The sequence below is a fragment of the Oncorhynchus gorbuscha genome, linkage group LG04 (assembly GCF_021184085.1).
Source record: "Oncorhynchus gorbuscha isolate QuinsamMale2020 ecotype Even-year linkage group LG04, OgorEven_v1.0, whole genome shotgun sequence".
NCBI classification, from domain to species: Eukaryota; Metazoa; Chordata; class Actinopteri; order Salmoniformes; family Salmonidae; genus Oncorhynchus; species Oncorhynchus gorbuscha.
This window is the reverse complement of record NC_060176.1, coordinates 44280050-44296621: the sequence shown is the minus strand read 5'-3', so window position 1 is coordinate 44296621 and position 16572 is coordinate 44280050. Positions and strand designations below refer to the sequence as shown.

General features: G+C 44.0%; 1 protein-coding gene across 2 annotated transcripts in view; it reads right to left on the bottom strand.

The window, feature by feature from the left end:
• Positions 1 to 10805: 10805 nt before the first annotated feature.
• Positions 10806 to 16572, bottom strand: part of LOC124033234 (uveal autoantigen with coiled-coil domains and ankyrin repeats protein-like) — an 11281-nt gene continuing 5514 nt past the window's right edge. For both annotated transcript variants that reach the window (XM_046345206.1, XM_046345205.1), the window contains 10 exons: positions 16479 to 16572; positions 16067 to 16189; positions 15657 to 15824; positions 15313 to 15370; positions 14943 to 15043; positions 13049 to 13209; positions 12697 to 12856; positions 12363 to 12488; positions 11750 to 11837; positions 10806 to 11565 (listed from right to left, as the gene is read on the bottom strand). The exon at positions 16479 to 16572 is cut by the window's right edge and continues 11 nt beyond it. In XM_046345206.1, coding sequence (XP_046201162.1) covers positions 11435 to 11565; positions 11750 to 11837; positions 12363 to 12488; positions 12697 to 12856; positions 13049 to 13209; positions 14943 to 15043; positions 15313 to 15370; positions 15657 to 15824; positions 16067 to 16189; positions 16479 to 16572 — 1210 coding nt within the window. In that variant the 3' untranslated portion in view covers positions 10806 to 11434. The remainder of the gene's footprint in view (positions 11566 to 11749; positions 11838 to 12362; positions 12489 to 12696; positions 12857 to 13048; positions 13210 to 14942; positions 15044 to 15312; positions 15371 to 15656; positions 15825 to 16066; positions 16190 to 16478) is intronic.

The following is a 16572-nucleotide window of genomic DNA, read 5'->3' as shown; positions in this document are numbered from 1 at the left end:
CCAGTCAAAACTGTTCGCTGCTCTGGCTCCCCAATGGTGGAACAAACTCCCTCACGACGCCAGGACAGCGGAGTCAATCACCACCTTCCGGAGACACCTGAAACCCCACCTCTTTAAGGAATACTTAGGATAGGATAAAGTAATCCTTCTCACCCCCCCCCTTAAAATATTTAGATGCACTATTGTAAAGTGGCTGTTCCACTGGATGTCATAAGGTGAATGCACCAATTTGTAAGTCGCTCTGGATAAGAGCGCATGCTAAATGACTTAAATGTAAATGTAAATTTGTTTATTCATTTATTTATTTATTTATTTATTTTTAAAATGCCTTCCTAACCATCTTATATAAGCATGCCCCATTCATGAAATTTAGAACCAGGAACAGATATAGCCCTTGGTTCTCCCCAGCCCTGACTGCCCTTAACCAAAACAAAAACATCCTATGGCGTTCTGCATTAGCATCGAACAGTGCCCGTGATATGCAGTTGTTCAGGGAAGCTAGAAACCATTATACACAGGCAGTTAGAAAAACCAAGGCTAGCTTTTTCAAGCAGAAATTTGCTTCCTGCAACACTAACTCAAAAAAGTTCTGGGACACTGTAAAGTCCATGGAGAATTAGAACACCTCCTCCCAGCTGCCCACTGCACTGAAGATAGGAAACACTGTCACCACTGATAAATCCACTATAATTGAGAATTTCAATAAGCATTTTTCTACGGCTGGCCATGCTTTCCACCTGGCTACTCCTACCCCAGTCAACAGCACTGCACCCCCCCACAGCAACTCGCCCAAGCCTTCCCCATTTTTCCTTCTCGCAAATCCAGTCAGCTGATGTTCTGAAAGAGCTGCAAAATCTGGGCACCTACAAATCAGCCGGGCTGATCGTCTGAGATTCCCAAAGATTGGAAAGCAGCTGCGGTCATCCCCCTCTTCAAAGGGGGGAACACTCTTGACCCAAACTGCTACAGACCTATATCTATCCTACCCTGCCTTTCTAAGGTCTTCGAAAGCCAAGTCAACAAACAGATTACCGACCATTTCGAATCTCACCATACCTTCTCTGCTATGCAATCTGGTTTCAGAGCTGGTCATGGGAGCTCAGCCATGCTCAAGGTCCTAAACGATATCTTAACCGCCATCGATAAGAAGCATTACAGTGCAGCCGTATTCATTGATCTGGCTAAGGCTTTCGACTCTGTCAATCACCACATCCTCATCGGCAGACTCGACAGCCTTGGTTTCTCAAATGATTGCCTCGCCGGGTTCACCAACTACTTCTCTGATAGAGTTCAGTGTGTCATACAACTCTCCTTCCGTGGCCTCCAATTGCTCTTAAATACAAGTAAAACTAAATGCATGCTTTTCAACCGATCGCTGCCTGCACCTGCCCGCCTGTCCAACATCACTACTCTGGACGGCTCTGACTTAGAATACGTGGACAACTACAAATACCTAGGTGTCTGGTTAGACTGTAAACTCTCCATCCAGACCCACATCAAACATCTCCAATCCAAAGTTAAATTTAGAATTGGCTTCCTATTTCGCAACAAAGCATCCTTCACTCATGCTGCCAAACATACCCTTGTAAAACTGACCATCCTACCTATTCCTCGACTTCGGCAATGTCATTTACAAAATAGCCTCCAATACCATACTCAACTAATTGGATGCAGTCTATCACAGTGCAATCCGTTTTGTCACCAAAGCCCCATATACTACCCACCATTGCGACCTGTACGCTCTCGTTGGCTGGCCCTCGCTTCATACTCATCGCCAAACCCACTGGCTCCATGTCATCTACAAGACCCTGCTAGGTAAAGTCCCCCCTTATCTCAGCTCGCTGGTCACCATAGCATCACCCACCTGTAGCACGCGCTCCAGCAGGTATATCTCTCTGGTCACCCCCAAAACCAATTCTTTCTTTGGTCGCCTCTCCTTCTAGTTCTCTGTTGCCAATGACTGGAACGAACTACAAAAATCTCTGAAACTGGAAACACTTATCTCCCTCACTAGCTTTAAGCACCAACTGTCAGATCAGCTCACAGATTACTGCACCTGTACATAGCCCACCTATAATTTAGCCCAAACAACTACCTCTTTCCCTACTGTATTTATTTATTTATTTTGCTCCTTTGCACCCCATTATTTTTATTTCCACTTTGCACATTCTTCCATTGCAAATCTACCATTCCTGTGTTTTACTTGCTATATTGTATTTACTTTGCCACCATGGCCTTTTTTTTGCCCTTACCTCCCTTATCTCACCTCATTTGCTCACATTGTATATAGACTTGTTTATACTGTATTATTGACTGTAATGTTTGTTTTACTCCATGTGTAACTCTGTGTCGTTGTATGTGTCGAACTGTTTTGCTTTATCTTGGCCAGGTCGCAATTGTAAATGAGAACTTGTTCTCAACTTGCCTACCTGGTTAAATAAAGGTGAAATAAAAATAAATAAATAAAATATTATGTATGTTTGTAATAGTGTGTTATATGTGAAAATGTGTTCGTATTATAAATTGTATTTTAATGTTTAAGACTTGGAAAATTTGTCCAAATGGGGACTAAAAGAGATCCTTATCAAATCAAAAATCAAATCAAATAACTATTTTTGATTCCAGGTAGAGCTCTTTTGAGTTCCATGTGGAACCCTCTATGGTAAGGGTTCCCTTTATTCCTAAGAGTGTAGTTCTAAAACAAAGACTTTGTTGAAGGGCGCCCTTGTCCTCTCCTCCCTGGATGTCACTGAGAATCATTATGAGCAGCTTGTAAACATACAACTGCACTTATAGCCCAAATTAATTTTTGTTCATGTCTGAATTACCAACATGATCTCAAACATTAAAATGTAATTTGGGTCACAACAAAATTTCAAAAAGATTCCAACTTTGCCAACTTACACTCAAATTAACCCAACACATGAATTATCCATATGTAGCAGCAGACATGATAATTCCTCAAATATAAACCTTCTATCCAACTATCTTGATTCCCACTATGCAATTTAGATTATACTAATATTTTCATATTTGTTATTTAAAGGGGTAAGGGATTTGAAAAAACAACAGAGCAGTCTGTTGTTTTTTGAATCCCAATCAAGGCATTGTTTGATCTCGACATTTCCACTCATCAAAAACACACTAAAGAGAGTTGAAGAATGATTCATCAGAAGTCCACAGGGTCCTCTCTCTTCCAATGGTTTAATATTCCACCTGTCAATCAACCAACCTGTGCACCCGGGTGAAATGTCTATCCCTCGTCAGTCTCAGAGGTGGTCTGGCTCATTACTATGTAAATCCTCTTCATTGTCACAGATTCCCTCTTCCCCACTGTCTGCTTGAAATTCAAAACAACAGACATTTACACGTTCTGTAATGACTCTCAATCCAAATCTAAAGAGAGCTCACATTGCTGTCTTTGCCGGCAAGATCTTACAGTGTCCCTTCTAAATTGGATGTATTATGGATGAACGTCTATTTTCGATGCATTCATTCTGTGTGGTGACAGTTAAAACTGAAGCAACTCAAAGGTTAAGAGTTTAGGTATTAATTCAGAGTGGTTAAGGTTAGGGCTGTGGTTCGGGGATGGCTAAACACAATAACGTATTTGTTTCCCTCAACTATCGTCAAGTATTCTCACGGCTTGTGACAGCACTGCGAATGGTGGTGGTACAGTGGTCTAAGCAGGACATTCCAGTTCTGAGCATAACAAGTTTGCATCCAGTGCGGGGCAATCATTTTTATGCCAAGAAAGGCATATATCAATGTTTTCAGGACCTTTTTTAAAGCATCAGAAAATGTATATTTCTAGTGATCAGGCTGGTCTGTGCACTCTTTTCATCATGTACAGTATTGCTCTACTTTCAAATACCACATTGTTATATTCATTTTCTGGGCACAGATGTCAGTTCAACGTCTAGTTTTGATTTTCATTCGGTTGAGTTGTCAACTAACGTGAATTCAACGTGAAATCAACAACAAATGTCAAACAAATAAAAAAAACAGTCTTTTGGCTTGATCTTGTATACATTTAATTAACAATATAAATCATATTTTGGTCACCAGATTGAGAAGGCGTTACTGAGTTGGCTGATCTTTAGTCTTGTGTAGCCAGCTGCCATCTTCTGCTGTTCACTCCAAGAAGCCAGGAAATCAAGACTTCCTGCCTCTGAATAGGTCAACCCGGGTAGTATTAAAGGGGACACAATCACATAACCAGATCTGCGTACCAGGCAGTAGAAAGCACAGGCATTTATAAAGAAAAACCCAATTTTGCCGCTCAATCTTTCTCGCTCTGATCCACCAACATGCCACCTGATGTCGTGTGTGTGTGTGTGTGTGTGTGTGTGTGTGTGTGTGTGTGTGTGTGTGTGTGTGTGTGTGTGTGTGTGTGTGTGTGTGTGTGTGTGTGTGTGTGTGTGTGTGTGTGTGTGTGTGTGTGTGTGTGTGTGTGTGTGTGTGTGTGTGTGTGTGTGTGTGTGTGTGTGTGTGTGTGTGCGTGCGCGGTGGCACGCTCAGCTGCCTCTCACTCTAACCTGCTGTCAGCCGGTTATTTTCCCCATCAACAAGACTTAATTACTGAACTGCCCCCTAGCCGTCTGGGGACTTGGGCCCTGACCTAGGTGGATGTCATTATCATTACCCATAGACAGACACACACAGACACAGACACATGCACACACACATGCACACCCATACACACACACAGTCCTACTGTATTGTCCTCCACATCGCATTGTTACACAGAGGACCTTACCATGTACAGCAGGTATGAGACTGCCACATACCTGGGAAAGGAATTACGGTTCACTGCGGGATGCGTCCTAAATGGTACCCTATTCCCTATATAGTGCACTTCTTTTGACCAGGGAACATAGAGCTCAAAAGCATAGGAAATAGCGTTCCCTTTGAGATGCAAGCCTGCATGATTCATACAGTATCTGACACGTTATGCCAACTTTGTCTGACCTGTCCACGGTATTAGTCAGTTCAGAGAAGTTAGAAAACCTTGCAAGGTGTGGGTGTGGTGAATCTGTAATGCTGCACACTGAGTCAGGTCTTCACTGTTCATCATTCAGACAAAAGCGTTTTGAAGAAGAGACATAGATCAGCATTCATTACCTCTATGATTTGACAAGCTTCAGCTTTGAAACATGTCAAGGTCATTCTCCTGACATGACTGTAAGAGAGAGCGAGGGAGAGATTAAGGACAACTTTGACTATGCACAGACTCAGTGAGCATAGCCTTGCTATTGAGAGAGGCCGCCGCACTTCCTAACCTCCTGCCAAATGTATGACCATATTAGAGACACATATTTCCCTCAGATTACACAGACCCACAAAGAATCCGAAAATAAACCCAATTCTGATAAAGTCCCATATCTACTGGGTGTAATACCACAGTGTGCCGTCACAGCAGCAATATTTGTGACCTGTAACCACAAGAAAAGTGCAACCAGTGAAGAATAAACACCATTGTAAATACAACCCATATTTATGTTGATTTATTATCCCTTTTGTACTTGAACTATTTGCACATCTTTACAACACTGTATATAGATACAATATGACATTTGAAATGTCTTTAATGTTCACTGTTATTTTTTATTGTTTATTTCCCTTTTGTTTATTATCTACTTCACTTGCTTTGGCAATGTTTACATATGTTTCCCATGCCATTAAAGCCCTTGAATTGAATTGAATTGAGAGAGAGAGAGAGAGAGAGAGAGAGAGAGAGAGAGAGAGAGAGAGAGAGAGAGAGAGAGAGAGAGAGAGAGAGAGAGAGAGAGAGAGAGAAAGAGAAATAAATACAGCAGGCTATCAATGTTGATGAATTGATCATCGAGGAGATATCAAGAAGCTTGCTTTTAGTCTGACATTTCTTCCAAATTCCCTTGAAAACGAAGCATGGGTGTCACGCCCTGACCATAGAGAGCCTTTAATTGTCTCTATTTGGTTTGGTCACGGTGTGATTTGTGGTGGGCATTCTATGTTTTGTTTTCTATGATTTTGTGTTTCTATGTTTTGGCAGGGTATGGTTCTCAATCAGGGACAGCTGTCTATCGTTACCATACTTAGGTAGGCCTTTTTCCTCCTTTCTGTGTGGGAAGTTGTCTTTGTTTGTTGGCACTATTGCACTATTACAAGCGTCACGGTTGTTTTTGTATTGTTTATCCTAAATAAAGAGGGAATATGTACGCTCACCACCTGCACCTTGGTCCAGTTCTTTCGACAGCCATGACAATGGGATTTCAACAGGCATGCACACACACTGCAGGCTATTCTCTTCCCTAGACAGCACAGTAGTTGGTTGCACCTAAATTGGGGAGGAATGTCTCGTTGTAATGGCTGGAACAGAATCAGTGAAATGGTATCAAATACTGTGTATCAAGCACATGGTTTCCATGTTTAATGCCATTCCATTCGTGTCGTTCCGGCCATTATTAACTTCTTTGGGATAAGGGGCGGTATTTTGACGTCCGGATGAAAAGCGCGCCCAAATTAAACTGCCTGCTGCTCAGGTCCGGTCCCTGATTGCAGTTCCTATGGCTTCCACTAGATGTCAACAGTTTTTAGAAAGAGTTTCAGGCTGGTTTTTGGAAAAATGAGGGAGAAGTTGTAGTTTTTCTAAGTGGCTCCCATTTTGGCTGTAGTGTTTCCAAGCGCATGGCCGAGAGAGAGCATTCTTTTTGTTTATCTCCGGTAAAGACAATAACGATTCTCCGTCTTGAATTTGATTGTTTATTTGCATATTAGGGTACCTAAGATTTGATTATAAACGTTGATAGACTTGTTTGGATAAGTTTATTGGTAATGTTTGGGATTCATTTTGAATGCATTTTGAAGGAGGGAAACCGAGTGGATTATTGACTGAAGTGCACCAGCTAAACTGAGTTAAGTATATAAAGAAGGAATTTATCGAACAAATGGACCATTTGTAATGTAACTGGGACGTTTTGGAGTGCCAACAGAAGAAGATCTTCAAAGGTAAGGCATATATTATATCGCTATTTCTGACTTTCGTGTCGCAACTCCCTGGTTGAAAATGATTTGTTATGCATTTGTGTGCTGGATGCTGTCCTCAGATAATCGCATGGTTTGCTTTTGCCATAAAGCCCTTTTGAAATCTGATTAACAACAAGTTAAGATTTATTTTTATGTATTGCACTTGTGATTTCATGACAGCTTAATATTTATAGTCATTTAATTTGAATTTGGCGCTCTGCCATTTCACCGGATGTTGGCCAGGTGGGACGCTACCGTCCCAAGTATCCATAAGAAGTTTTAAGAGCCTTCCTCCCCTCAGCGGCCTCCTGTGCTAGATACTACACGTTCTCCCACTACACAGACACCAGACAATAAAACCAGTGAAGTAGTTATCCCACTACACAGACAATAAAACCAGTGAAGTAGTTCCCCCACTACACAAAAAAAGCAGTGAAGTAGTTCTCCCACTACACAAACAATAAAACCAGTGAAGTAGTTCTCCTACTACACAGACACAGCTGAGCCAGCAGCACTGGTGGAAAGATCTTTATAGCTGGACGACTGACCATGAGAGACATTGGAAGAAGTTAGAAGTTCCTCTTAACCAACAGTACTTCAATTTGTGTCAATACTGTATAGAAAATGTCTATTAAATGAAAGCCATGCCTATTGGATGGAGAGTAATCAATACATTGTGTTTTCTGCATATACTTGATTAGGTCAGTCTCTCAAATGGCATCCAATTCCCTATATAGTGCACTACTGTACTTTGGACCACAGAGGGCTCTGGTCAAAAGTAATGCACTATTAGGGAATAGGATGCCATTAGAGACACTGCATACCGTAACCTTGGCTCATTGATTTGACTGACTGAATAATTATGTGCTTTGAGAGACTAGTCAAGGACCATATCACCTCCACCCTACCCGACACCCTAGACCCACTCCAATTTGCTTACCGTCCCAATAGGTCCACAGACGACGCAATCGCAATCACACTGCACACTGCCCTAACCCATCTGGACAAGAGGAATACCTATGTAAGAATGCTGTTCATCGACTACAGCTCAGCATTTAACACCATAGTACCCTCCAAACTCGTCATTAAGCTCGAGAACCTGGGTATCGACCCCGCCCTGTGCAACTGGGTCCTGGACTTCCTGACAGGCCGCCCCCAGGTGGTGAGGGTAGGTAACAACATCTCCACCCCGCTGATCCTCAACACTGGGGCCCCACAAGGTTGCGTTCTCACCCCTCTCCTGTACTCCCTGTTCACCCACGACTGTGTGGCCATGCATGCCTCCAACTCAACCATCAAGTTTGTAGACGACACTACAGTGGTAGGCAGCGCCTCTTCAATCTCAGGAGCCTGAAGAAATTCGGCTTGTCACCAAAAACACTCACAAACTTTTACAGATGCATAATTGAGAGCATCCTGTCGGGCTGTATCACCGCCTGGTACGGCAACTGCTCTGCACATAACAGTAAGGCTCTCCAAAGGGTAGTGAGGTCTGCACAACGCATCACCGGGGGCAAACTACCTGCCCTCCAGGACACCTACACCACTTGATGGCACAGGAAGTCCAAAAAGATTATTAAGGACAACAACCACCCGAGCCACTGCCTGTTCATCCCGCTATCATCCAGAAGGCGAGGTCAGTACAGGTGCATCAAAGCAGGGACCGAGAGACTGAAAAACAGTTTCTATCTCAAGGCCATCAGACTGTTAAACAGCCATCACTAACATTGAGTGGTTGCTGCCAACATACTGACTCAACCCCAGCCACTTTAACAATGGAAAAAATGATGTAATAAATGTATCACTAGCCACTTTAAACAATACCACTTCATATCATTTTTACATACCCTACATTACTCATCTCATATGTATATACTGTACTCTATACCATCTACTGCATCCTGCCTATGCCGTTCGACCATCACTCATTCATATATTTATATGTACATATTTATATTAATTCTTTTACACTTGTGTTTAGAGGGTAGTTGTTGTAACATCTGCTAACCATGTGTATGTGACCAGTAAAATGTGATTTGATTTGAGCAGCATGCCACCGTCATCACCACATCTTAATTACTCGGGGGCCAATTGGCCATTTATGCTGCACATATCGCATGTGAGCCAGAGGGGCTCTCTGACTGGAGCTGCTTGCCGCTGCGCTGTGACCCACATACCTGCCTGGCTGCCTGAGGGAACTGCTTTGTTTTCCCCTTAAAAATTGATGATATGGGAGGCTGTGATTTGGTGGAGAAGGTGGAGGAGGGACGGGGGATGAGGAGAGTGGGGGGGGGGGCACATCAGGGGCGGGGGGGGCACATCAGATAAATAATTATTTGAAAACGGGAGGAAGGCGGGCCACGAAAGAAAAGGTCATATTGCTAGCTATCGCTACTGCTCTCTCAATCATTCTTTTTTGACTTTATCTACCAGGGGTTCTGTATGGACTTTAAATGCTTTATGATCGAGTGTGTTTCTCTTTCTTCTGAAGGCTGACAGTATTCACACCCCTTTTACTTTTTTTCACATTTTGTGTCACAGATCTACAGAGATCTGATCCCGATGCAGCTGCATCTCGGTGCTATAGGCGTCACTACAGACCCTGGTTCGGTCCCGGGCTGTACCACAACCGAATGTGAGAGGCTGGTCTGAGGGCTTGTAGGCGGCATTGTCACAGCATCATCGGACTGAGCTTATTGTCATTACAGGCAATCTCAATGCTGTGTGTTACAGGGAAGACATCCTCCTCCCTCATGTGGTACCCTTCCTGTAGGCTCATCCTGACATGACCCTCCAGCATGACAATGCCATCAGCCATACAAATCAAATTAAAGTTTATTTGTCACTTCCGCCGAATACAACAGGTGTAGAACTTACAGTGAAATTCTTACTTACAGGCTCTAACCAATAGTGCAGAAAAGGTATTAGGTGAACAATGAGTAGGTAAAGAAATAAAACAACAGTAAAAATACAGGCTATATACAGTAGCGAGGCTACATACAAACAGTATGGCTGATTGAGGTAGTATGTACATGTAGATATGGTTAAAGTGACTATGCATACATGATGAACAGAAAGTAGCAATAGTGTAAAAGAGGGGTTGGCGGGTGGCGGGACACAATGCAGATAGCCCCGGTTAGCCAATGTGCGGGATCACTGGTTGGTCGTCCCAATTGAGGGGGTATGTACATGAATGTATAGTTAAAATGACTATTCATATATGATAAACAGAGACTAGCAGCAGCGTAAAAAGAGGGGCGGGGAGAGGGGGGGGGGCACATACTGCTCGTTCTGTGCGTGATTTCCTGCAAGATAGGAATGTCATTGTTCTGCCATGGCCAGCGAAGAGCCTGGATCTCAATCCCATTGAGCACGTCTGGGACCTGTTGGATCAGAGGGTGAGGGCTAGGGCCATTCCCCCAGGAAACTTGCAGGTGCCTTGGTGGAAGAGTGGGGTAACATCTCACAGCAAGAACGGGCAAATCTGGTGCAGTCCATGAGGAGGAGGAGCACTGCAGTACTTAATGCAGCTGGTGGCCACACCAGATTCTGACTATTACTTTTGATTTTGACCCCCCCTTTGTTCAGGGACAAATTATTCCATTTCTGTTCGTCACATGTCTTTTGAACTTGTTCAGTTTATGTCTCAGTTGTTGAATCTTGTTATGTTCATACAAATATCTTACACATGTTAAGTTTGCTGAAAATAAACGCAGTTGATAGTGAGAGGACGTTTCTTTTTTGCTGAGTTTATATATACAGTATACACACACACACACACACATTCTATTCTGACATTTCATATTCTTAAAATAAAGTGGTGATCCTAACTTTTTACTAGGATTGAATCAAGAATTGTGAAAAACTGAGCGTAAATGTATTTGGCTAAGGTGTATGTAAACTTCTGACTTCAACTGTAGTGCAAGATGACCACTTCTTTCAACTCCCCTACTAGTTCATCTCATCACCAGTTTCTTCCATCACTTTCATATTCTTCTGCCTTTCATATTCAACCACGGTTCCATATCCCCCTCTCTGTCTTACACACTCAACACTTCAGAATGTTCTGCTTAGTGCCACCACCCAATGGTTCATGAGAGGTGCAATCGCACTCCAGCGCACTGTTTTTCCACAGTTTGAATATATCCCAGATGATGTATTTTATGAATTGCCGTGTCAAAGTATGCAAGTGTTACCTAATTGCAGAGAGGGCGGAGAGATTGTTAAAACATAACTTTGTGTTAACTAGACCTTACTCTAATCTCCCTGATCCTTACATAGCAGTAAGAAACTCAGGTATGAAGTAGACAACAAAGAAAGTAAAATCATACTATGAGTCTGTTTATTATTCCTCAGCCTTACTCCCTGTAGGATGTAGAGGGCCACAGCTGTCAGGCTGTCTGGTCCTTCTCTCTGAAACATGCCTCTAGCTCTTCTTGGTGCCCCTTGGGGCTTTCTTCTTGGGTTGGTGGGCCTCGATCAGATGGATACTGTGACGCTTGATCTCCTCGCGGGACAGGGCGCAGTCCTCCTCCAGACTGCGGAACTGGAACGTGTCTGAGACGGAAGAAGGGAGCAGGTGATAGAGGAGCTATTAGACACAACAAACCAGAAAACACTATTAGCAAAGCACTAAACAGCTATTATGCAAACATGCAGGAATGGATACCAGCTGTTAATAAGCTGTTGTTTACAATAGACTTAAAGCCATGCAGAACAATACATCCAAGAAAAAAAAAACCTTCTGAGACGCTGTTGTACACTGGGCTGCTGGCCCTTTTGAAGATTCTGGGCTCCATCATGATTCTCTGCTCCAGGAAGCTCCACACCTGAGGTGAGAGGGAAGAGACCAGAGGGGTGAGACCAGAGGGGAGAGACCAGAGGGGTGAGACCAGAGGGGTGAGACCACAGGGGAGAGGGGTGAGACCAGAGGGGAGAGGGGTGAGACCACAGGGGTAAGAACAGAGGGGAGAGGGGTGAGACCACAGGGGAGAGGAGTGAGACCACAGGGGAGAGGGGTGAGACCACAGGGGAGAGGGGTGAGACCACAGGGGAGAGGGGTAAGAACAGAGGGGAAAGGGGTGAGACTACAGGGGAGAATGGTGAGACAACAGGGGAGAGGGGTGAGACCAAAGAGGTGAGACCAGAGGGGAGAAGGGTGAGACCACAGGGGAGACGGATAAGGGATGAGAATGAACTGAGACCACAGTATCAGAGGTGAGACCAGAAAGAAAAAGTGAGAACTCGATCTTTGAGGGGAGAGTTGAGAGACTCGGACTCAGAGAAGAGGTAGACAGAGATGAGAGCTAGGGGAAGACAATCAGAGCTAAGGAAGGAAATTAAACCAGTGTCACCTTCTCATGGTCAGCAGTGTTTTCCTCGGTCTTCTCTGAAGCTGTGGTCTGCAGTGTGAGCAGACGAACACCGATTTCCCTCAGCTTCTCGGTGGCATCCAGATCCCCAAACTCCCTGGGAGAGTCCTAAAGCAAGATAAAAACATTTGCTTTAGAACCCTCTCTATTCCTGAATAACATCACCAAGGGCTAGTTTCTATAATGAGAACAGTAGTGGTCCAAGAACAGAGCCTTGAGGAATGCCCAAACACATTTTCTGGCTGATAGGAGATTGTTTTTCTTGGTGACCACGAAAGGGCCAGATGAGACTGAGCTGTCCATCGAAAATGACTACCATGACATGCACACAGCTAATCCTGAAGAACAGGTTGTTGACACCCTGCTCCACCCCATGCAGCACAGATTGGGCCTTGCCCAGCTTGGCTTCCCATTGGCTGCAACAATCCTCTTCCTGCTCAAGCTCCACCTGCATTTCCTCCTTCAGCTGCTCAAACCTTGAGAAAAACACAGAGGGTGAATCTCAATTGTGTTTCCTCGATTCCTCGCATGCCCTCTCCTCACCTCCTTTTGCAAAACCCATTGGAGAAGAAGGTCTGAGGCCTGAGATCTGAAGGACCTTCAGATCTTCTCCTCTATTTCTATGGATGATACAGAAGTATTGTTTTTCTTCTGTGGCTCGACTGTACCTGTCGGAACCGGGTCCAGCGCTGAACTTGAGTTGGGCGTACTGGAGCTCAAGGGTAGCCAGGGTCTCCATGCTCTTTCTGACCAACTCCTCACACTGTGTTATCTTGGTGTGCAGCTGCTCCCTGGTGGCCTTCTGAGAGGCCAGCCGTGTCTCCAGCTCCTAGACAGACAGGTGGAAAGGTAGACGACACATATTCAGCTCAGAGAGACAACCGGCACCAGTATTCCTAATATTGAGTTGCAGCCCCCTTTTGCACTCAGAACAGACTCAATTCATCGAGGCATGGACTCTACAAGGTGTCGAAAGCATTCCACAGGAATGCTGGCCCATGTTGACTCCAATGCTTCCCACAGTTGTGTCAAGTTGGCTGGATGTGCTGTCGGTGGTGGATCATTCTTGATACACTCGGGAAACTGGTGAGCGTGTAAAACCCAACAGCGTTGCAGTTCTTGACGCACACAAACCGGTGTGCCTGGCATCTACTACCATACCCAGTTCAAAGGCACTTAAAATATTTTGTCTTGCACTTTCCCCCACTAAATGGCACAAATATACAATCCATGTCTCAATTGTCTCAAGGCTTAAAAATCCTTCTTTAACCTGTCCCCTCACCTTTCATCTACACTGATTGAAGTGAATTTAACATGTGACATCAATAAGGGATCATAGCTTTCAACTGGATTCCCCTGGTCAGCTATGAAAACCCAACTGACATTTACTCCTGAGGTACTGACCTGTTGCACCCTCTATAACCACCTTGATTATCTATGAACGCTTGAACATCTTGGCCATGTACTCTTATAATCTCCACCCGGCACAGCCAGAAGAGGGACTGGCCACCTTTTAGAGCCTGGTGCCTCTCTAGCTTTCTTCCTAGGTTCCTGCCTTCCTAGGGAGTTTTTCCTAGCCAGCATGCTTCTACATCTGCATTGCTTCCTGTTTGGGGTTTTAAGATGGGTTTCTGTCTAAGCACTTTGTGACATTTGCTGATGTAAAAAGGGCTTTGTAAATAAACCTGATTTGAGTCAGTCTATGCCGTGGATAGAGCACATGCTCCTAATGTTATGTACACAGTGTATATATGCAGTTAAAGAAAATGACTTTTTACTCCAAACATTTTCCCCGACATCCAAAGGTGCTCGTTACATTTTGAATGCTTAGCAAGACAGGAAAATGGTCCTATTCACACACCTAGCAAGAGACTATCCCTGGTCATCCCTACTGCCTCTGGTCTGGAGGACTCACTAAACACAAATGCTTAGTTTGTAAATTATGTCTGAGTGTTGGCTGCCGGTAAATAAATAAAATCGTTTGCTTAATACAAGGAATGTGAAATTGTTTATACTTTTACTTTGATACTTCAGTATATTTGAGCAATTAGATTGACTTTTGATACTTCAGTACATTTGAAACCAAATACTTTTAGACTTTCACTCAAGTAGTGTTTTGCTCGGTGACTCACTTTCACTTGAATCATTTTCTATTTTAAGGTATCTTTACTTTTACTCAAGTATGACAGTTGGGTACTTCTTCCACCACTGGCAATGTGTGGATGAGCTTTTTGTTCAGCGAGACTGTCAGGTCAGGTACCAGGCCGAGGGTGTGTTTGAATAGCTTTTGTATTTTCTGTAATGTCAAACCTACCGTAAGTGCTCCAATATATTACATTTAATAAAAACTACAACACCCCAGTGTGGTTAGACATTACTGCAACATAACTCAACAAAATGAAACAACTACATCAATGTGCCATGGGAAATAACAAAGGGCTGTTTGCAACAGTGGCTTATATTAAAACGTTAGATTAATGATAGGCAACACGTTGCTTATTAGAGTGCTTATTACAAGTTGTGTATATAGTAGGGCTAAATGATCCACGTGGGCCACCGTACCTGCAGATCAGTGCAGCTGAGGGCTTCTCTCAGAGCATCAATATCCTCCACCAGTTTGAAGACGGACTGTGTCGTAATGGGGGCCGCGACGGTCTGCTGGGCTGCAGGGGGAGAACACAACACAGGCATACATAATTGCAGCATCAATCCTAATGCAGAACATGGGGAAATACAATGTAAGCACCTGAAAACCGGCAACACGATGAGTATGGATATCATTACATATTGCCTTTGCTCATGCAAAGTTATGTATGATTCAGAATACTACTGTCTTCAAGATAGAGTACTATTTGGACATCGGTGAACTGATATTTACTGTATTTATTTTAATACATAAGTGTCTGTGGTGTAAGATCATCTGATGTAATACCTCTGATAGGGGCTGTATCTTCAGCCAGTCCTTCTCTGGTAGCCGACCCTCTCCAACCCTATAAAACAACAACACTCACTGACTGCAATAGGGATTTAAGTGTCCCTCTTGACTAACAGGTTCACTTTCAATCTTTTCTTACATTCTCCTGTTCTCTCGCTGTTTCCCACAGGTCCATCCCTCTCACTCTTTATTTGTCTCTCTCTCTCTCTTTGTTTCTCTGTTCCACACAGGCCCATCCCTCTCCTTCCCTTTCCCTCCCTATTTCTCTCTTCCTCCATCTCACCCACTGTCTCTCCCTCCAGCTCCCCCTCAGTCTCTCTCTCCGTCTCTTCCTCTCTCACCTGCTCTTTCAACTTCTGAGCTACTCTGCTGCTCCGTCGCTCTCCCTCCCTCTCTCTCTCCAGCTGACCCTCCACCTCCTTCTCTTTCGCTCCCCTCCTTTCAGTCAACTCTATCTCCGTCATTCTGCGTTCCACCATTAGCTGCCTCTTCACGTGAACCAGCTGACTCTGGTGGCGAAAGACAGACAGACAGACACGTCATACAATTGTAGTGGGAAAATACATACTGGAATTCATGACGAGTCATGGCTGGTATTCAGATGAGCCTGTCCTTCTTTCTCTTATTTTCTTCCCAATCATACAAAGACATGTAGCCAATGTGTGTAATAAAAATGATAGCACTTACAAGTAAACAGCACACAATGGGCAAGTGGGAGCTAAAAGTTAACGGTCCCCCAGATTTGCCTTACCTTAGTGCAGTCCACTGCAGCCACTGCGGTGTAAGACATGTGCGCCACCTTTCCTAGCTCTGACTGCCCGCCGACCACTAAGTTCTGCAGCTGATCCAGAGCCATGGGCATCTCACACACCTCCTGAACCAGGAACAAATGACCCAAACACGGGTCATAGTGGAACTAGATTTGTCTGCTTCCCAAATGGATTATATTCCCTATATAGTGCACTACCTTTGACCAGGGCTCATAGGGCTCTTGTCAAAAGTAGTGGGGTCCCATTTGAGACACAACTCTGCCAGTCCTGCATAGTCACACTAACTGCAGCATATCTCCCAAGGGAGACTTGAATTCAATGTTGACAATTGCATTTGATTTAATGTCCACTATAAGAAGGGCTGATATCTGTGAATGTGTAAGTGTGGCACACCCGATGTAGGTGGTCGCAGACTCGCAGGTAGGTTTTTTGGATCCTCTCAGCCTCTGTGATTTTGATTGTCATCTTTTCTAGGCTGTTCTCCAGC